Here is a 22,038-nt window from a genome sequence, read left to right as displayed (position 1 = left end):
GGATAAAAACTTGCTTTTATAAATATTATACAAACTTTTATTTTTTCATTGCACAAAAAAATCTGGCTTTCAATCAAATTCTGTCGACTCAATCAAAGTTCTACAATATTTAAACGCAGTGAAATGCTTCATCTATGTTCTTTTTCATTTTCAGTGCTATTGATACATAGTTAATGATTAACTGGAATTGCTGGAATTTTTTACATAATTTATAGATATATGTGGTGTGACCATATGTCTCAATAATTTCGTTAAATCATCTCTTACATGACAAATTGTATTTATAAATCTTGTGTATGTAGTAGTTTTGGTCGAAAACAACTCGGCCAAACATAAAGCATTTATAAAATTAAAAGTGAACTCTTACTGTAGCTATAAGTTAACGTTATGGTGTGTGGTCGGCGTGTTGCATGATTTTCATAAAGGATTTTTTATTTACAATACAGATTAAGAAAATTCCATTGTTCTTACAAAAATAAATGACGTCGAATTTGTTCCAAAGTGTAACGCTCATTTTTAGTATTTTCAATAACTTTCACAAGAGTTATATTTTTTGAGTAAATAGTAAAATGAACTGAAAAAGTGAAAGTTCAACTCGTCAGCCTAGTGCATAAAATTTTTTGCATATTTAGCTTTCACACATTTTGCGGCTTGAGTTATAATGGCAGAAGCAAGTATCTTAAGTAAATTCAAGTTATGTTATTAATATTTTTAATATATATTATAGTGGATAAAGTGAGGACAAGAAAGGATATTCCAACAGTAAATTATTTTTCAGTCCAAATTTACATAACGATCTGCAGGTGTCTTTCACGCTCATTTCGTGCTGAGATGAATTCAAATGATGAGATCGACCTTTGGACAATCTGCACATTATTTGAATACAGCATATCGAAACAATTTTTCTTTTTCTTTTGAATAGCAATACATCCTTACAAAATGCAAGCTCAAAAAAATGTGGCTTACATGAATGCATTTTAAGAATGAATTTTTCTTCGTCCAATACTTTTTGTACGAATCTAAGTGATTCATTATCGTTTTACAGTATTACATCATATTCCTGGATCTACTTACCATATAATGAAAAGAACAGAAACCCTGCAGTTTGATGATAGTTTAACACTGACGACATCGTTCATCGTCTTTAAATTTCTTGGCATTTTAACCATCAAATTGTCCATTTTCTTCGGCAATGGGTTCATCTTCATCGAAGCCAGTCATTTCTAGAAACAGGGAATTAACTGAAGAAGAAAGACGTTTAGAAGAAGCCAAGTCTCGCATTAAGAAACATGGTTCAATTGGTGTTGATGATTTCATTCAAGATAATGATGATGTTGATATGATTCAACAAATCGAGTTATGGATAAATAAGGAAATACATATTGCAATAACTGGAGAATCTGGAACAGGAAAGTCATCTTTTATCAACGCTGTGAGAGGGTAATAATCTATACTTGATTACGTTGAAATAGATTAGGAAACATTTTTTGCAAATTAAAGAGAAAACCACACTTTGAAAAAATTTGCTTATCTATATATATTTTTTTTCGAGCAAGGCAAAGTAAAATAAAACTATATGTAAGTTAATCTTTGTTAATAGTACATATTTGAGATGCTACATGTTCTTTGTCAACACTCCAATTCTTTTGTATTGTTGCGTGATTACATAAAGCACGCGTGATTGACACAAAGTCCTTGAACTAATCAAAATCTTTCTTGCATCGTTTACGCGCAAGTGTCACTAATGAATCGTATCATGAAACATGATTTACTTCCATATCACATTGCCTCGTATAAGATTGGTTTGCAGTGAATTTTGTTGTGCTATTTGACGACTATTATGTTTTGCAAATATAAGAAAAACTGTTCTCGAGTAGCCCAATTGAACGTCGAATTGGCGTTTTGATATCGCTAATTATATGTGTTAAAATTTAAAGTTTAAATTTATATGACTTGAATTGACATGCAAAAAAATTTCATACAATATATTTTTGTAGACTTCAAGCAAATGATAAGGGTGCAGCACCAGTTGGTACTAATGAGTCAACCTTAGTGCCGACTGAGTACACTCATCCTGAAAAAGAAAATATTAAACTATGGGATCTACCAAGCATTGGAACATCTACATATCCTAATCTAGAAGAATATTGCAAAATTGAGGGAGGTCTAAAGAAATATGACGCTTTTCTTATTTTTTCCAAAACACGATTCACTCACCATGTTCAAAAGCTAGTTGAAAAAGTTTCAAAAGAGCTTCGAAAGCCTTTCATTTGCGTTTGCAAAAACGTTGATCTCGATCTGAAAAAAAACAGAGAAGATGAAGGATTACAAGTTAATGAGGCCTCAGTCATGGAAAACATAAAGAAAGACTGCTTGAAAAACTTGGGGGATTTGATTGATGATGAAAAAGATATTTACACGATTTATAACAAGGCTCCAGAGAAATTCAGCCAGTTGTGTCGGGATGTGATCTCAAAGTTGATAGAACGTCGAAATGTACGCTTTTTAGAGACCTTGGATGACATTTATAGCTCAATTGCTAAAGATGAACAATGCGCACTTCTTGCCCAAGCAAAGGATCACGTTGATCGTCATGGCGTTTCTGGTATCAAAGATTTTTACCATCGTCAAATTAATGCGTTCAAGAAGATGAAAATAAATCTTGCCATAACAGGAAATTCTGGAACAGGAAAATCATCTTTTATTAACACCATGAGAGGGTATAACACCTTACTTCGAAGTAGATATAAAGCAGTATAACATTATATTCAGTCATAAAACGAATGATTATACTGCTTTTTTTTTATATGAATATTTTTTGGTTTTTATGTTACTATATGTTAACTTCAAAATCGAATCATTATTTTCAGACTTAAAGCTTACGATGCTGGTGCAGCACCAGTTGGAACTACAGAAACGACAAAGGAGCCCACTCCATATTTACACCCAAATAATAAAAACATCATTTTCTGGGATTTACCTGGCATTGGAACACCTACATACCCCGATCTTAAAACATACTGTAAAAAAGTTGGTGGTCTGGAGAAGTACGATGCATTTCTTATTTTTTGTAAATCGCGATTCACCCACCATCATGGAGAGTTAGCCAAGAAAGTTTCAAAAGATCTCGACAAACCTTTCTTTTTTATTCGCACCTATGTTGACATCGAACTCAAGAATGCGGAAGGGGACCAAGGACCAAAATTTGATGAAGCATCTGCATTGGAAATAATAAAGGAAGACTGTCTTAAGAATCTGAAAGATTTGATCTGGCATAAGACTGACATATTCTTGATCGACAACAAGGTCATGGAGAAATATGATTTTGGTCGTTTGATCGAATCTATCTCAGAGGCTTTACCACATCGTAAAATGGAATGCTTTATCCTTTCTTTGACAAATGTGACTCGTAACATCATAAAACGAAAGGCAAAGCTGTTGAAAGGTTTGTTATTTGTGAGAAATTATCTGCAGTGCCGTAGCCATGTATTCATACATGAATATGTTGTGTTGGTTTTATGCATGTGAATTTATTTTAAAGAATGTGGGTTAACCATGATGCATTGCGCGTTAATCACAGCGTGACAGCCATTTTGTAAGTCAAGAAAATGGTGGATTTTGTTATTGTAGTCCATGCAACTTAGATAAACGATAATAATTAATGTAAAATAGAGTTTTTAGTCAATGTTTTTGCTAACTTTTGAATAAATTAAACGACGTATAATGACAAAATTGCATTCAGTGTGCCGCAAGCTTAAAAAGTAACGATGTAAACATGAACAAAAGAGCGCAATGCATCTTGGTTGACCCACATTCTTTAAGCTAGAAGATTCTTAGCAGATTTCCTTAATTCCATCTTCTACAATTATTTCTTATAACATTTCTAGTTCGAGCAACTGTAATGGCTGCTGTTGCAGCTTGTGCGATGGACTTTGCTCGTGTTTCTGGAGATGGGCTTTACACAACTTTGGTTTTAAAAGAAAGAGCTTCTTACAAGAACAAATTCGGTCTTCCCGATGAAGGAACTGACAAATTTAAGGGGTCAAGCGAAGAATCATCTCTCTTATTGAAATATTCTGGGGATGCGAACTTTACTCGAAGTGCAAATATGTTATCGTTTCTTGACGTTCATAAATTTCTTTCAAACTGCATTGATGATATGGAAAAAGTTGCTCTTGACATTTGGGATGCAACAGTTAAAAGTTGCAGTAAATGACCAGAACGCACGGTGCTTGTTTGGCCAAATTTTTTTTATTTATCCTTCAACAACAATACTTTATTTTATAATTGATGGTACAAAAAATATCTACAGTAGGTGGTTTTGTTAAAAACGTCAACTCTAATATAGAATTGTTTGAAATAGCTAATAGTCGATTGGTTTAATATTATTTACAAAACTCGTTTCACTTAGGTACGCGTTGCGGGCACGTTGATAATTAGTACATGATAAATTTTTCCCATGTACCTATTGGTTTCCAAGTGTAATTCTCTTCTTTTAGTAACGTGACATTAGTAATGCACGTGTTTTGCAACGAAGGTCAATTGTATAAGCTGTTTTTTTTAAGCTGAATAAATATTATGATAAATAATTCTTGGAAATTAAATATAATGTTATGAAAAATATAAACATCTCGTTTACAATAACGGAATAAAATACAAGCAATGATGTCTTTAAAATGCTTGTGTGTTTGTCTAATACGTACATTTAACTTTTAACTTTTGACGGGGCGGGTGGCTGAATGGTTAATTGCGTGAGCTGTAAGCCAGACGGCGCGGATTCAATCCCGACTCGTGGCACATGTGGCAATGTGTCTGTAAACCTAGCCCGGGTTGACCAAAGCCATGTGAGGGAAATTTGGTAGAGGAAACTATGTCCTCAAATGGACTGTATCTGCATCTGCAATGTTGCAGCCTTGTCACACTGTTTCACGCTTATATCAGCGTTGTAGTTGCGTGAAAGGTACGAGTGATTGTAGTCTGGTCAGCTGCCTTCACTATAATTTCAGTAACCAGGATGTTCCACTTTGTGTGGAACCCTCATACGTCGAAATCGACGGAGTCCATTATTATTACATTTAACTTTTAAATGAGATAATTTTCTGACAAGAAAGAAATCAACTCGACGCACGATTAACAACAGCTAAATTTTACATAACGTTACAACCCGGGACATTGTTTAAATTGACCATTAATTTGTTGAACAAACAACCTTATTTCATGCAATGCTATTTTGTTCTTTCTATAAGCACCTTGCATGATGTCGAATTGCTTGCACCAATCTTGTGTATAAAAAAGGTTTTTGTGATATTTACATATCTTGATATTATGTTTTATTTCATTGTTATGCTGCATGCATATATCTATGAATGCCATAAAAATAGTGTTCGTACCTTACATAAAAGAAATTTGTTTTATACTTGCGAGAATGAATTCATGTAACCAATATTTGAATTAGCAAATTGACGTCAAATTCTTTAATTTACATATCATAAAATCTACAATACTTTCAGATGCAAACATGCAGGTAATCTTAATTTCAATCAATTTGTAGCTGTGTAAATCAAGTTTTGCTTTATATTATATTTAGAATTTTGCCTGAAAACGCTTTTCAGATGCAAATTATTATAATAAAATACAGACTAAAGCTAGTATACAAGATCTATGTTCAACATCCAGAGCAAGCAATTTATTGGAATTACTAGCAAAATAAATATATGAATATTATTGTATTTACATAATCAAGACAACTAAATATACTGTCTAACTTCTTGTGTGAACAGGAAAATAAGCTGAAAAAGTGAGTGTCCCACTCTTCAGGTCAGTAAATAAAAAATTCATCCCCTTTCGCCCATTTGTATATATTAGAAACTATTAGATATTCAGGATAACTCAAAAAACTTCTCGTCTTTAATATCAGCTGACATTTAGATTTTACATGTTTCAGGAACATCAATGCCAAAACTTTTTTGTAATAGTTTCGAATTTTGTAATAATGGGCATTTTGTGTTGAGTCATGTTCCTGGAACTATTTATCATACAATGAAAAGAACAGAAACTTTGAGTTAAATTTCGCCGTAACTGAATCAAGCAATTCAGGAAGGTTGTCATTCATCAACGCTTTTCCAGGGTTAGTTTCTTTTTCTTCTTTTGCTAAAGTAATGGTATACATTTACACGTTATCTGTGTTTGTTACTTAATAATAAATAAGGAATGTAATGTATTTAATAATGCAACAATGTTTTACTCAGATTAAAAGCTTGCGAAGAAGGGGCGTCTCTAAATGACGTATCAACTTTGGGAGCTACAAATCTTTATTTGAAGTGCAAAAATGTCGAGCTTTGGGATCTACCTGGCATCGGAACATCTGAAAACCTCAATCTTAAAACATACTACAAAAACGTTCGTGATATCCAGAAGTACGACGCATTTCTGTTATTTAACAAATAAAGATTTACAGAAAATGAAATACAACTAGTTAAGAAAGTTTTAAAAGAGTTCCATAGACCTTTTGTTTGTGTTCATACGCATGCACATATAGACGATAAGAATGCCGAAGAGGTCAATGGATCAAAGATCGACAAAGAAACTGCAATGGAGGAAATAAAGAAATGATTCTTTAATAACCATAAAGGTTTGGTAAAAGATGCAACTGATATCTACGTATTCGAAGACAATGACAGAGGGAATATGATTTGGACTGTCTTCCAGAAGAAGTCATCTTGAAGTTATTGAAACGTCGAAAAGATTACTTTTTGAATTTCTTGAACTATGTCATTTACAAAAACAAGAAACTAACCGAAATAGAAACACGTTTAGCAGAAGCTTCGTTTCACGTTACAAAATATGGCTTAGTTGATGAATTTATTCAAAATCAAATTGAATCCTGGGAAAACGCAGAAATAAATCTTGCAACTACAGGAGATTCTGGCACTGGAAAATCATATTTTATTAACGCCATAAGAGGGTAATAATAACTTTCTATTAACAATGAAATTAGGTAAAATTGCAACTGGGATGAAACTGCAATTTTTATGAAGCCCTTTTTTGTCATAATCGATTTCCTTTTCTGTATTATAAGAGCTGCGATGTTACTTTTTACGTTTTCTTTTCAATTCAACATTTATTTGTTTTTACCTGTTTTTTATATTATGTTAATATTGATTTATTTGTAACACTTTATTTGTGAGGCAGCTTTTTATTACGCAGTGTATTTAATGACATTCATCATTATCATCAATGTGTGACAAAAATTTGACATAACATACTTTTTTAGACTCAAAGCTTATGAAAAAGGTGCAGCACCAGTTGATATTACCGAAGTGAAAACACTGCCCACTGAGTACTCTTATCCTGAAAATAATAGTGTCACATTGTGGGATCCTTGCCTTTGGATCAATTGAATATTCGAATCCCACAGAATACTTCAAAAAAAATGCACTTAGAAAGGTACGACGCAATCCTTATCTTTTGCAAAACGTGATTCACCAGCTATGACAAAGCACTTGCAAAAGAATTTTCAAAAGAGCTCAAAAGGCCTTTCTTTTTGTTCACACCAACATTCATCAAGGTCTTATAAACGCCTAGGAAGACAAAGGATCACAGTTTCATGAAACATCCGTCTTGGAAAAAATAAAGAAATATTGTTTCGAGAACTTGAAAGGTTTAATTTATGATGAAAATGATATCTTCCTAACTGATAACAAAGTTACAGAGAAATATGATTTTGATCGTTTACGTGGAGATGTCGTCTCAAAACTACTAGAACGTCGAAGTGAAAGTTTTTTATAGTCTTTGAACTATGTAATGCACGGAAAAGACAATAAGAGAAGATGAAAAATGCCCAAATTAAGGATTACATTGAAAGTCATGGCATTTGAAACAATATAACCTCATAGTCAGTCATAAATTAATTAATACAATATACATATCGTTTTCAGACTTAAAGCTTATCATGTTGTCGCAGCACCAGTTGGGAGTGAATTTAAGGCGTTGAACAAAAAATCATCGGATATCATATTGAATTATAGTTCAATCAATCTCGAAACTCTTATTAAAGATTATGCTATGGATTCTGATTTTATTACATTTTTCTGGAAGAAGTCGCTATTAGAGTGATGGTATGGTACGGTTCATAATTTTTTTTCAAAATGCATCAACGATCTAGAAAAAGTTGCTCTCGACATTTGGGATGCAACAGTTAAAAACAGTCGTTTTGACGAGAATACATTTACGCTATTGCCCAAAATTATTCATTTGCCTTTACAATTTAAAAACCTATTTATACCTGATGGTACAGAAATATATCTCGTGATTTTGAAGAAAATATCAACACTAATTTAAAGTTCTTTTATTTGATTATTTTAATAATATTTACAGCACTCGTTAAATATACGTACATGTACCCGTGCATACATAGCAAATGTTAAAACTTTCACATTTTGTCTTTTCCAAATGTAATTGTATGCACTCCCTTAGTAAAAGCAACAGGAAAACGCATTTACTTTTAGAAAATAGTTTTTATCATAATTTTGTTGTCTCTTCTTAGAAACAGAATCTTTATAATATTTATATTTCACAGTATTGATTACTTTAATATGATGTAAAATGCAAATACTGCTAATTATATAAATATGTTATAAAACTGTTCTTTTTCTCAAAATCTGAAGAAATGTTATGCTGAATAGTTTTTACTATAATGTTATAGAAAAAACATAAGTATCTTATTGTTAAAAGTTGAACCATTACCAGCTAGCCGACAATTTTGTGTAGTACAAAATGAAACATACTCCAAATAAAAAGTTCACGTTCAACTCAATATTTGTGAAGGAAAAAAGACAACTTTTATTTGAATAGTTATATTTTGAATTTATTGCAAATTCATCATCGGACTATACTTTAACGAACTCTATTTATTATATATTTCCCTAATCATTTTTTGACAGAGACTCTTCATCTAAAATTAGTTACGTTTTAAGTAGAGAAACGAAATAGCAACAGCCATTCAAGTTATAACGAATCAATTGAGTTGCCACAATATATACGGAGCCAAGTAAGGTTTTACATTTTTTTTATCGAAAAATTGAACAGAAGTTCAGATTATTGTTATTGATATATACTGATTTGAAAAATAATGCAATGTTCAAAGGTCAATTTTGATGTCTGGCATGATTAGGTAACTTTTGTCTAATAACAAATTACCTTAGATTACTTTATCCCTCATTCTCTACAGTGAAGTTATTTACAATATTTGATGTTGCAATGATGCATTTTACTGTTTGGTAAACTACTGAATGTAGAAGTAGGCCAGAATCAAATTTACTTTATTTAATGCAATATGATTTACATAAGCCCCGTTCTCAATTTTGTTGATACATAAAATCAAAGATGCTATAACAATGTTTATGTGACAATAGTATATGATAAATTTGGCCGACAATTTCAACTGATGTTTATCTTAACAACGTTGCATGTCACTGGTAAAAGACCAATGTCATTGGAAGTAGTGACATGATTGCAGTAATTTACTGCTTTCCATTTGTCTGTTGTGGAATTCATCTTGTAATACTTCAAATATTAATGTGTCGATTTTTGTCCAAAAATAGTATAAACAAATTCTTTCGTTTCTCGTACATTTAAATCACCCCAGGAAGGGGGCCATGGAAGCTATCTCAGAAATTATGGGGGCACTGACCGAATGGCATGTGAGTTTGCAGCTTACTGTTTTATTATATTACAGTTATGCATTGTGTCATGAATCATGATTAAGTTTCAAAGTCTGCAAAATATTGGTAGACATTCTTAGAATGCTATGCGTATTCTCTACTGTTCGGCGTGCGTGCTAACAAATTGAACTAAGATGACTACATGAACAATTTTATTAAGTAAAGCGATCTCATTAAAATTTCCCAAAAAATCTAAACCTTCGTTCGTTTTTCAGAACAAAGTCCTTAGCTATTAAACGTAAGTCCAGTTCGTCAGTTCTGGCCTTGTTTACATGCATAACAATAAGATTATTGTATCGTGCTGTCGTCATTGTGCTTCTGAGATGTGTCTTGACAAGCCGCTGGCATGAAAAAGATCGTTCTCCAGAGGCTGCGCTCATTGGAGCAAGAAGCTAAATCAAGGTAAGACGTGTGCTTTATTTCTTCTAGTGTAGGATGGTAAGGCTGTCGGCCTGTACAGCACAAATGCTTACAATCGAGTCCTAGCAAACATTCCGTTGACTCAATTTGCATAGGTCCTACCAATAGGGCGGTAGTCATGGAACTTGGCAAAGACGCATACGTTAGGTTTTGAGAAGGTGTGTGAACTGGCTTGGTCGGCGGCGCGACAAGTATCTCTAAAGACGATGTAAAGTCAGAATCGCCGAATTTTGGTATGGAATGAGAATGAGGAGATAAATACGTTGATGGAGTTTCTGTAGCTGACGGCAGTGTCAAATTATACCTAGAGTCGATGTTTTGGTCAACAACGTTCTCTGCTTGAGCACTACTAAAAAAACTCGTCAGTTTTCGCATCCTTTTAGCTGTTTCTACAAGCTCTTTTTCCTTTTCTCGTTTTCGCCTAGCAGCTCTAGGCATGATGATATTGATTAGAAGTGATTTAAACCGCAAAATTTTCAATTATTATAATTATGAATTGTCAACAGTTTTGTAGGACCAATGGCCTGAAAGACAATACGACGGGAGCAATGCGTTGCCGTAGAATTTATAGTCTCATGTGGATCAGAAAGGAAATACCATTATTTGAATAGAGACGACATCCCGCTGTTGCTCTTTACCGACTTCTGGCAAAAACAACATTTCAGTTGTCAATAATCTCGTTCAACGTCTCACATTTAAAACCCGTTTTAATTTCGATCAGATCAAACTATCCTTATGGCTGCAAAGTCCTCAAAAAGAAAGTTTAAATTTGCAAAAAATGACAAAAAGTTTTTAAATGAAGCTAAAGAAAAAGTTAAGAAAGATGGGCTTGATGGCAGAAGTGATTGGTATATACGCCAAATCAAGGAATGGGAAAAAAATAAAAAGGTGTTTGCTTTCATCGGATCAAAGAAATCAGGAAACTTTTTAATCGAGGCTCTTACTTCGTAAGTTATTGCTGGTTGGTTTTACAATATAAATTTTCTACATAGGTGATACGTATAAATTATATTTTACAGATTGCGTCGTTTGCTTCAATCAGTTCAATGAATTTTGTAAAATGGTTTCAAACAAATAAAATCTAATAAATAAAGAATTAACAGATGTAAAGTCCGCAAAAATACGTATAACTACTTATTTATAAGCCACAACATCGTTATTTGTCTTGAACAGACCTTGCCTTTTGGTAATTTATGATTAAATGTGCTTTAAAAACTGTCCATATCATACGTAATGTTTCAATGTAATATAGAAAATCTTAAAATCATGGATGGAAAAAGAACTCTGTTAAAATTTTCAAAATTAAAATGACACGTCACAACAAATTTGATTTAGTTGAAATATTAATTATTAAAGAAATATAAGAGCTACATACTTCATTACATTTGAAAGACTTTAATTTTTAAAGAAATAAAAATCGATATAACAACTTTGCGGATGTTTGAAGAAACAAAAACACCACATTTTGAGCTAAAAATTTTTGAGTTGAATTTATATGAACATATTGATTTGTTATTTAAATTTCAAGCGGCTTTCAAATTGATTATATTAAAATGTAAATGCGATGGAACAAACAGCTTCATCAAACATTTGTGTTATAATGGCTGAAGGCTTTAAGCCAGCTCATTGTATACTGACTGGATCCCATTCTAGTTTATAGTAAAATACCAAATGTATATTTTTATAGACGCATCTCTGACAAAGATCCTGAAATCAAATTCAAGAATTTAAGATCAAATTCGACTTCAACGAAGCCTAGATTTAGGAAGTTGGATGCATTTCTTATATTTGTTAAATCAAGACCTAAGAAAGAGAGGGCAATTGCCGAGAAAATTTTAAAAAAGCATGGAAAGCCGGTCATTTTCATCTTTGCACACACTAATGAAGACAAAGATAAGGATAGAAAAGAAAGTGTTAAAGATTTGTTAAAGGATGAGTCAGATATTTACGTAATTGACAAAGAGGATAATTCCAAACACGACTTTAATCGTCTGCTTGGAGATATCGAGTCGAAGTTGTTGAAACGTCGAAGAGATTTGTTTCTGCAATCTTTAAATGAGGCCGTTTACTTAAACACCAAGAAAAAAAAGGAACTCTTTAAACAAGCTCAGAAACACGGTGTTGATAAGATTCTGGAATTTTACAGCAAGGATTTAGTTTCATTGTGGATAGACACAGAGATAAATTTTGCTATAACAGGAAATTCCGGAACAGGAAAATCATCTTTCATCTACGCTGTGAGAGGGTAACACATTTATTGCCTGCTCAAAATTAAAAATAATTTCTATTGAATGAGTTGATTCAGTGAAACAAATAATAAAAAAGCTCATTGAAGAAAATTATAAAGATCAAGAAAATAATCTTTTATTAAATACCTCAAATATTTAATTAGCTTGAAGCACAAATGAGGAGATTAAAATCCTGTGCAAACCATTTATTGTCTGTGTTCTTACCAATAATAAACGTAATTACATTAAGCTATACCACAAATTGTTGATTGTCTGAGAACATATCTTTTCTTTCAGTATCAAAGCTAGTGAAAAAAAAGAAGCAGCACTAGTTGGTGTTACAGAATCAACTTCTGTTCCCACTAAATATGTTCATTCAAATAATGAAAACATCATTTTCTGGGATCTACCTAGCAATGAAACACCTACATACCCCAATCTTGAAGAATATTGTACAAGAGTTGGTGGTCTAGAGAAGTACGATGCATTTCTCATTTTTTGCAAATCGCGATTCACTCAACATGAGAAACAACTGGCTGAGAATGTTTCAAAAGAGCTCGACAAACCTTTCTTTTTTGTTCGTACCAACGTTGACACCGAACTCAAAAATGCGAAAGATGACGAAGGACCAAAGTTTGATGAAGCATCTGTCATGAAACGTATGAGGGAAAATTGTTTGAAAAATCTGGAAGGTGTTATTCACGATGAGAAAGATATCTTCTTGATTGACAATAAGGTTACAGAGAAATATGATTTTCAACGTTTGAAGGAATCGATTGCTAAAGCGTTACCTGAGGAAAAACAAGAGAGTTTTGTTGCTTCCTTGGACAAGTCTACACATGCAATAAAAAGAATTAAGGCCAACTTTTTGAGAGGTATATTCAGCTTTAAATGATATCTGCAGTAGCTAAAAGAGTTTAGTATTTCATGACATTATAAATTACAAAACTTCATGAGAAAGTCATGAATACCTGCATTTTCTATCAAATGCAAACAGTTAGATTCTGCTATTCGCTTTAGTCACTTTACACAAGAAACTAACAACAATATCAGCATACCACAAGAAATATTTGATCAGATATTTTAATTTGACAAAAAATAATGTAGATACTAATGGTCGAAATTTCATTCCGGATCGAAATTTTGTTTTAACCTCATGTAAACGCGAATTGAGTTTCATTTTGGAATGAGATTGTGATTAATGACGAAGCACGCATATGCCATGCTCAGCTTCGCTTCGGCAGATAACATTGACCTTGGTCTGAATAATTCTTGATATCATTCTCAACCTCAACCAATAATTGCTTATTATCTGTTTATAGTTGTAATTTCTATCATATTTTTATAAATATTTCAGGTCAAATACAAATGGTGATTGTTTTGTTCGTAATTGCTGAATCTAATCCTGAAGTTTTTGTGGAACTGACATCGATGGAAGTCATTCGATATCATCGCGTATTTGGTTTGTATGATCAGTTGAAAAAATCCCTGATGACATCTGAAGAAATAGATGAATTGTGTCACAAAGAAGAAGAGCATGAGAAAAAAATACGAAGAACAATTGATGAAAAGATTCAGAAAAAGAAATCTGAAGAAATCAAAGAAGAGCTTATGAAAGATAAGTCAGTAGAAGAATCACCAGCCAAAGTCAAATGGGCGTATGATTATCTTTTGAATAGCATAAATAGTTTAGAAATGGAAGCTTTGAGGCCTTACGATGCGGCAAACAAACAGGGAGAAAATTCACAAATATGAAAAAAAACTTAACAGTCAAAATTATATAAACATTACAAAATATTTCTTAATCGAAAGCACTTTATGCGTAGTAAATAACACATATTCTGAAATTCATGTACCTAATATCACGTTTCTCGAGACTCGCGCGTGTGATTTCTCTATTTTAACTAAACATGCCACTTGGCAAACACTCTTTTAATTTCTTGAAAATCAGCAAAATGATTTCTTTTAAATATAAATTTAATGCAATAGAACTTACTCACCTCTCTTGCACCCAAAACACTTTTTTTAAAATCTGCATTTCTCCTTCATGGATAGAATCCAACCTTGTAAGTTGTTGGTTATTTAATAAATATTAAAAAACTCATGGGAACTTATTTTTATTCATCTGAGGTATTTGGCAATAAATCGGAAGGGAAAAAAAGAAAGTTGTGACAACAGAATACGTAAAATGTCTAGAAAATATTTTTCCATCCAGGCGTAAGTACAAAATAACACATATCACTATCGTTTTGATTACATGAAGTAATATACCAATTAGTAATCTCTTCTTTGTATTCATTCACCATGCAGACGCTCAATACTGATAGAAAAACGAGAAATTTTATATTATTTACCTTAGACTACTTTTTTGGTCTAAAATTGCTGTCTTGTTTTTGGTTAAGTAAGGTCTTTTTTCTGCCGTCGAACTATCTTTCAATGTCAATTATACAAGTATAATCAATTTACCACGTGTTAAGCAATGTCATAACAGTTGTCAACTGTGACACCAAGTTACATTGTGAAGCTTTTATTCACGACTTTGTTGCTAAAATGCTGGAAATAATTGTAATTTGGTCATATGAATGGTGCTGTTGTGAATACATTGACTCCTTATTAAGGTAAGAATGCAATTTATTTGTTTCACTTCATTTCATTGATTCCAGATTATTTGGTTTGGAAACAATTGTACTAGACAGTTCTTGGTTTTGGTATGTTTTGGTGAAGAAATTGACTATCACCTAAATGAGAAATATCAAGATTCTGAAATTATTGAAGTATTTATTCAATAGCCAAAGCCAAATTTGTTAAAATCCCTATTCTCCATGTATTCCTTGCCTACAAAAGTTTGAGAGTATTTTAAATTTAAGTTATACTTCCATCTTTAACACATGGCTTTAGTGACTTGGAATTTGTGTGGTAAGACATCATAGATGAGATTAAAAGAATTTATGCGAGATGTGATAAGTTTTTTTACAGATTGAAATGGAGCATTCCTAACAACCAAATTTTACAACGAAGGTTAACCATGCAAAAATCTAAATACCTAGGGACTTCAAGCAGCTAGGCTACATGATGTTGTAAACACTAAATTTCTTGTTACTTTGTGGATTAATGTATTTGTCTACCATGAATTGTTTTTTTCGTGTTTTGTTTGCATGAGAGGGTGTCAGCCTCATAGCAAAAGGGAGCCTGCCTAAAAAAGCAAATAACTTATAAACATTTTTATAAATCATCATTAAGTATAAGCAGATAATAAAGTTCGTGCATTAAATGTTGACATTAATTATAAATCTACATCTAAAACAAAATAATTTTGGACAAATCCATATATTTCTTAAATCTTTGAGCAGTTGTATTCCAAGGGTCTTTTCAGTTTTATAACGTCAATTTTTTTCATTAACAACAATGAAGTTTTTGCAATGCTTTCTTATTATTTTGTTATTGAGTTAAATATGTCCTTAAAAAGCTCCAATTTCTTATCTTTCAGTTTAAAAGTTGGACCTGGAGATCGTGACATGATGGCGTTAAACAACCAATCATAATGCGCTTTCTGCTATTGTATGTTATAACCAAAAAAATGATGAACATGATAGGAACTTTGGAGGTTTTCTTGCGTCATTTGTGTAAGGTATGTCAAAGCTGTATTTACTGGGAGTGTGGAGAGATGTCAATTTCCATGCGAAATTTTAAAGTTATAAAGAACTTTATTCAAAAGCAAGTCAAGCGAGATTTTTTTTTTTTTTTTGCAGCCTACTTCCAAAAAAACTCTCCATCATGGTACAATAGCAAGAGAATTTTACAAAACAAGACCCCAATACACCCCAAAATAGTCACTAAAATCTAATTGAAACTAGAGCACGCACCATACTAAGTGATCTGTTTTGGATGTAGATACTAGATAGTTCTATTTAAGGTAAAATTTTGGGTTTTTTGTAACTCAATATAAGTTAAATACTTACAATTGTTCGGTGAATTGTAAATTTAAATAGTGGTTTAAATTACCTTTGACAGATGGTTGCGTGCACGACAAGCAATGAAAAACAGAAATTTGCTCACCTTTATATTCAATGTCACAGATTTTTTCTCGAGAGATTTAATTTACACGTAAAGCATATGAAACCATGGACGTAACCAGAAAGTTTTCAGGGGGATGCATATTTGAGAAAAACAGACTTGTACTGGCAATTTTATAGTCAGTTCTCGTCCATTCTTTTATTTGTCGTAAAACTTTTGTCGTCATAAGTACATTTATAATTTGCTAATTGTATAATGAGCTTACTAGCTGTCATCATTTCGATCAATGTTATCGCATTGTCATATTTGAAGTGTTAGTATGCTGTGCATAATAAGCAACAAAATATAACGCTTATGACTTACTTTCAATTAGCGTCAACGATCTGGAAAACGTTTCTCTTTAAATTTGGCTTGGTTGCGCTAAAATTTCAGACAAAAGTTTTTGGAAAAGTTTTTAGTCTGACCCCAAGCACAGAAGGGTCACTCAGTTGTGAACCGCATCTTGACGTCCACAATTGCATTTGATTAGAGTTTGTCACTGTTTCCAACCACTAAAATAACATGACGTCATTTTTGAGTAGTAAATTAGAGAATATTTATACTTAAGAAATGACTTCATGTTATTTTAGTGACTGGAAAAAGTGAAAACGTCTTATCGACTGGCTGGAAAAATTGCGGACGATATGCGCCGAGCAACTTGAGCGAGAAGAAAATTATCATTGGTTCCAACAACAGTGATCCGTCTGTATATTTTTTATTATTCACCACAAGTTGTACAAACAAACGTTCTATTGAATATCACTTGTTGAAGTGAATTTAATGTGAAAGTTTGCACGTTTTGTTTGACAAAAAACGAGAATTTTTGGAATTCAAGGGGCATATTTAGCTGAAGAAACGATACGCCTTAAAGGAAGGGATAAAAACTTGCTTTTATACATATTATACACACTTTTATTTTTTCATTCCACACAAGAATCTGGCATTAAATCAAATTCTGTTGACTCCATCAAGGTTCTAAAATATTTAAACGGAGTGAAATGCTGCATCATTTATGTTCTTTTTCATTTTCAGTGCTATTGATAAATAGTTAATGGTTAACTGGCATTGCTGGAAATTTTTACATAATTTAAAGATATATGTGGTGTGACCAAATGTCTCAATAATTTCGTTAAATCATCTCTTATATGACAAATTGTATTTATAAATCTTGTGTGTGTAGTAGTAGTTTTTTTCGAAAACAACTCGGCCAAACATAAAGCATTTATAAAATTAAAAGTGAACTCTTACTGTAGCTATAAGTTAACGTCATGGTGTGTGGTCGGCGTGTTGCATGATTTTCATAAAGGATTTTTTATTTACAATACAGATTAATATAATTCCATTGTTCTTACAAAAACATGTGACATCGAATTTGTTCCAAAGTGTAACGCACATTTTTAGTATTTTCAATAACTTTCACAAAAGTTATATTTTTTGAGTAAATAGTAATATGAACTGAAAAAGTGAAAGTTCAACTCGTCAGCCTGGTGCATAAAATTTTTCACATATTTAGCTTTCACATATTTTGTGGCTTAAGATATAATAGCAGAAGCAGGTATCTTAATTAAATTCAAATTATGAAATTAAATTAAATTAAATTTTTTCAAACACCGCACTGCATAAAACATTCATACGACATTAAATTCAAGTTATGTTATTAATAGTTTTAACATATAATAATGTGGATAAAGTGAGGACAAGTAAGGATATTCCAACAGTAATTATTTTTCAGTCCAAATTTACATAACGATTTGCACGTGTCTTTCACGTTCATTTCGTGCTGAAATGAATTCAAATGATGAGATCGACCTTTGGACAATCCTTATATCATTTCAATACTTCATATCGAAACCCTTTTTCTTTTTATTTTCAATAGCAATACATCCTTACAAAATGCAAGCTCAGAAGGTTGTGGCTTACATGAATGCATTTTAAGAATGAATTTTTCTTCGTCAAATACTTTTTGTACGAATCTAAGTGATTCATTATTGTTTTACAATATTGCATCATATTCCTAGAACTATTTATCATGTTATGAAAAGAACAGAAACCCTGCAGTTTGATGACAGTTTAACATTGACGACATCGTTCATCGTCTTTAAATTTCTTGGCAATTTAACCATCAAATTGACCATTTTCTTCGGCAATGGGTTCATCTTCATCGAAGCCAGTTATTTCTAGAAACAAGGAATTAAGTGAAAAAGGAAGACGTTTAGAAGAAGCCAAGTCTCGCATTAAGAAACATGGTTCAATTAATGTTGATGATTTCATTCAAGATATTGATGATGGTGATATGATTCAACAAATCGAGTTATGGATAAATAAGGAAATACATATTGCAATAACTGGAAATCTGGAGGGTGAAGTGGTAATCTATACTTGATTACGTTGATTAGGAAACATTTTTGCAAATTAAAGAGAAAACCACCCTTTGAAAATATCTTTTATCTATAGGCGAAGTAAGATAAAACTATTTGCACGTAAATCTTTGTTAATAGTATATTTGAGATGCTACATGTTCTTGTCAAACCTCAATTCTTCTGTATTGGATGACACGCTTGAGTCATTGTCTTGCATCGGAGTCGAAGCTGATGAGACATTAATTACTTCCATATCACATTGCCTCATATAAGATTGGTTTGCAGTGAATTTTGTTGTGCTATTTGATAACTATTATAATTTGCAAATATAAGAAAAACTGTTCTTGAGTAGCCCAATTGAACGTCGAATGGGCGTTTTGTTATGGCTAAGTTATATGTGTTCATATTTAAAGTTTAAATTTATATGACTTGAATTGACATGTGAAAAAAGTTTCAACAATATATTTTTGTAGACTTCAAGCAAATGATGAGGGTGCAGCACCAGTTGGTAATAATGAGTCAACCTTAGTGCCGACTGAGTACACTCACCCTGAAAAAGAAAATATTAAATTATGGGATCTACCTGGCATTGGAACATCTACATATCCTAATCTAGAAGAATATTGCAAGATTGAGGGTGGTCTAAAGAAATATGACGCTTTTCTTATTTTTTCCAAAACACGATTCACTCACCATGTTCAAAAGCTAGTTGAAAAAGTTTCAAAAGAGCTTCAAAAGCCTTTCATTTGCGTTTGCACAAACGTTGATATCGATCTGAAAAAAGCCAGAGAAGATGAAGGATCACAATTTAATGAGGCATCAGTCATGGAAAACATAAAGAAAGATTGTTTGAAAAACTTGGGGGATTTGATTGATGATGAAAAAGATATTTACACGATTTATGACAAGGCTCCAGAGAAATTCAGTCAGTTGTGTCGGGACGTGATCTCAAAGTTGATGGAACGTCGAAGTTTACGCTTTTTAGAAACCTTGAAGGATGTAATTTATAAAAATAGCTCAATTGCTAAAGATGAACAATGCGCACTCCTTGCCCAAGCAAAGGATCACGTTGATCGCAATGGCGTTTCTGGTATCGAAGAATTTTACCATCGACAAATGAATATGTTTGAGAAGATGAAGATAAATCTTGCCATAACAGGAATTGCTGGAACAGGAAAATCATCTTTCATCAACGTCGTGAGAGGGTAAAACACCTTACTTTGAAGTAGATTTAAAACAATAAAAAATATTCAGTCATAAAACGAATGATGATACTGTTTTTTATGTTTTTTGTCAATATTTTCGGGTTTTTATGTTATTATATGTTAACTTCAAAATCGAATCATCATTTTCAGACTTAAAGATTACGATGATGGTGCAGCACCAGTTGGGACTACACAAATGACAAAGGAACCCACTCCATATCTACACCCAAACTATAAAAACATCATTTTCTGGGATTTTCCTAGTATTGGAACACCTACATTCCCTAATCTTGAAACATACTGTAAAAAAATTGGTGATCTGAAGAAGTACGATGCATTCCTTATTTTTTGTAAATCGAGATTCACCTACCATGATAAAGAACTGGCCAAGAAAGTTTCAAAAGATCTCGACAAACCTTTCTTTTTTGTTCGCACCAACGTTGATACCGACCTCAAGAATGCGAAGGATGATAAAGGACCAAATTTTAATAAAGCATCCGTCATGAAAAGTATGAGGGAAAATTTTTTGAAAAACTTGGAAGATCTGGTCGACAATGAGAAATCCGTGTTCTTGATCGACAACAAGGTTCTTCGAGACGACTGTGATTTTGATCGTTTGATTCGATCTATTACTTTAGAGTTACCAGCATATAAACGAGATTGCTTCATTCTTTCTTTGAGTAATGTGATTCGTGAAAGCATTCAACGAAAGGCCAAGCTGTTGAAAGGTTTGTTATTTGTTAAAAGTTATCTGCAGTGCCGTAGCCATGTATTCATACATGAATATGCTGTGCTGGTTTTATGCATGTGAATTTATTTTAAAGAATGTGGGTTAACCATGATGCATTGCGCGTTAATCACAGCGTGACAGTCATTTTGTGGGTCAAGAAAATGATGGATTTCGTTATTGTAGTCCATGCAACTTAGATAAACGATAATGATTAATGTTAAATAGAGTTTTTAGTCAATGTTTTTTTGCTAACATTTTGAATAAATTAAACGATGTATAGTGACGAAATTGCATTCAGTGTGCCGCAAGCTTAAAAAGTAACGATGTAAACATGAACAAAAGAGCGCAAGGCATCTTGGTTGACACACATTCTTTAAGCTAGAAGATTCTTAGCAGATTTCCTTAATTCCATCTTGTACAAGCATTTCTTATAACATTTCTAGTTCGAGCAATTGTAATGACTGGTGTTGCAGCTTGTGCGAGCATTGTTCCTCTTCATGGAGTTGTAAGTGGTTTCAACATAACTTCGGTTTTAGAAGAAATGACTTACTACGAGAACAAATTTGGTCTTCCTGGTACAGTAACCGACAAATTTAAGGTGTTAGACGAAGAATCATCTGCTTTCTTATCTGAAAATACTTGGGATGTGAACACTTTTGAACAAGAATTTCCGATGTTGTCAGCCTCGTTATCGTATTTTAACGTTCATAATTTTCTTTCAAACTAGATTAATGATATGGAAAAAGTTGCTCTTGACATTTGCGATGCAACAGTTAAAAGTTGCAGTAAATGACCAGAACGCACGGTGCTTGTTTGCCTAAATTTTTATTTATCCTAAAACAACAACATTTTATTTTATACTTGATGGTACAAAAAATAGCTACAGCAGGTGATTTTGTTAAAAAAGTCAATTCTAATTTAGAATTGTTTGAAATAGCTTATAATATTATTTATAATATTATAATTGGGTAATATTATAAGCTTATAATATAATTGGGTAATGTTATTTTTAACACTCGTTTCACTTAGGTACGCGTTGCGAGCACGTTGATAACTAGCACACGATAAATCTTTCTCGTGTACCTATTGGTTTCCAATTGTAATTCTCTTCTTTTAGTTACGCAGCAGCAGAAATGCACGTATTTTGCCATCAAGGCCATATATATAAACCGCTTTTATCTTAAGTTGCAGAAATATAATGATGAAATGAGATATAATATTATGAAAAAATATAAACATCTCGTTTACAACTATGGAATAAAGTACGCACAATGATGTCTTTAAAATGCTTGTTTGTTTCCGTAAATCACACAGTTCACT

At 32.5% G+C, this 22,038-nt stretch overlaps 1 protein-coding gene across 3 annotated transcripts; it reads left to right on the top strand.

The window, feature by feature from the left end:
• The first annotated feature begins 1,098 nt into the window (after nucleotides 1-1,098).
• On the top strand, nucleotides 1,099-22,004 carry LOC124437786. Of its 3 annotated transcripts, XR_006945841.1 has the most exons (5): nucleotides 1,099-1,440; nucleotides 1,998-2,720; nucleotides 2,871-3,445; nucleotides 3,888-4,411; nucleotides 21,748-22,004. XR_006945841.1 is itself a non-coding variant. In XM_046987718.1 (4 exons), the coding sequence occupies exons 1-4, from the start codon at nucleotides 1,193-1,195 to the stop codon at nucleotides 21,443-21,445; spliced, it is 1,842 nt and encodes a 613-aa protein (XP_046843674.1). In that variant the 5' UTR covers nucleotides 1,099-1,192; the 3' UTR covers nucleotides 21,446-21,655. The 3 variants fall into 3 exon arrangements, 2 of the variants coding, with proteins under 2 accessions (XP_046843674.1, XP_046843673.1); XM_046987718.1 differs by lacking the exons at nucleotides 1,998-2,720; nucleotides 2,871-3,445; nucleotides 3,888-4,411; nucleotides 21,748-22,004 and adding exons at nucleotides 19,257-19,988; nucleotides 20,139-20,716; nucleotides 21,162-21,655; XM_046987717.1 differs by lacking the exon at nucleotides 21,748-22,004 and having other exon boundaries at nucleotides 3,888-4,677.
• Nucleotides 22,005-22,038: the final 34 nt, after the last annotated feature.

This window comes from Xenia sp. Carnegie-2017, unplaced genomic scaffold (assembly GCF_021976095.1).
Source record: "Xenia sp. Carnegie-2017 unplaced genomic scaffold, XeniaSp_v1 HiC_scaffold_17, whole genome shotgun sequence".
NCBI lineage: Eukaryota > Metazoa > Cnidaria > Anthozoa > Malacalcyonacea > Xeniidae > Xenia > Xenia sp. Carnegie-2017.
The sequence above is the reverse complement of the archived record's forward strand: the minus strand, read 5'-3'. Positions and strand labels throughout refer to the sequence as shown.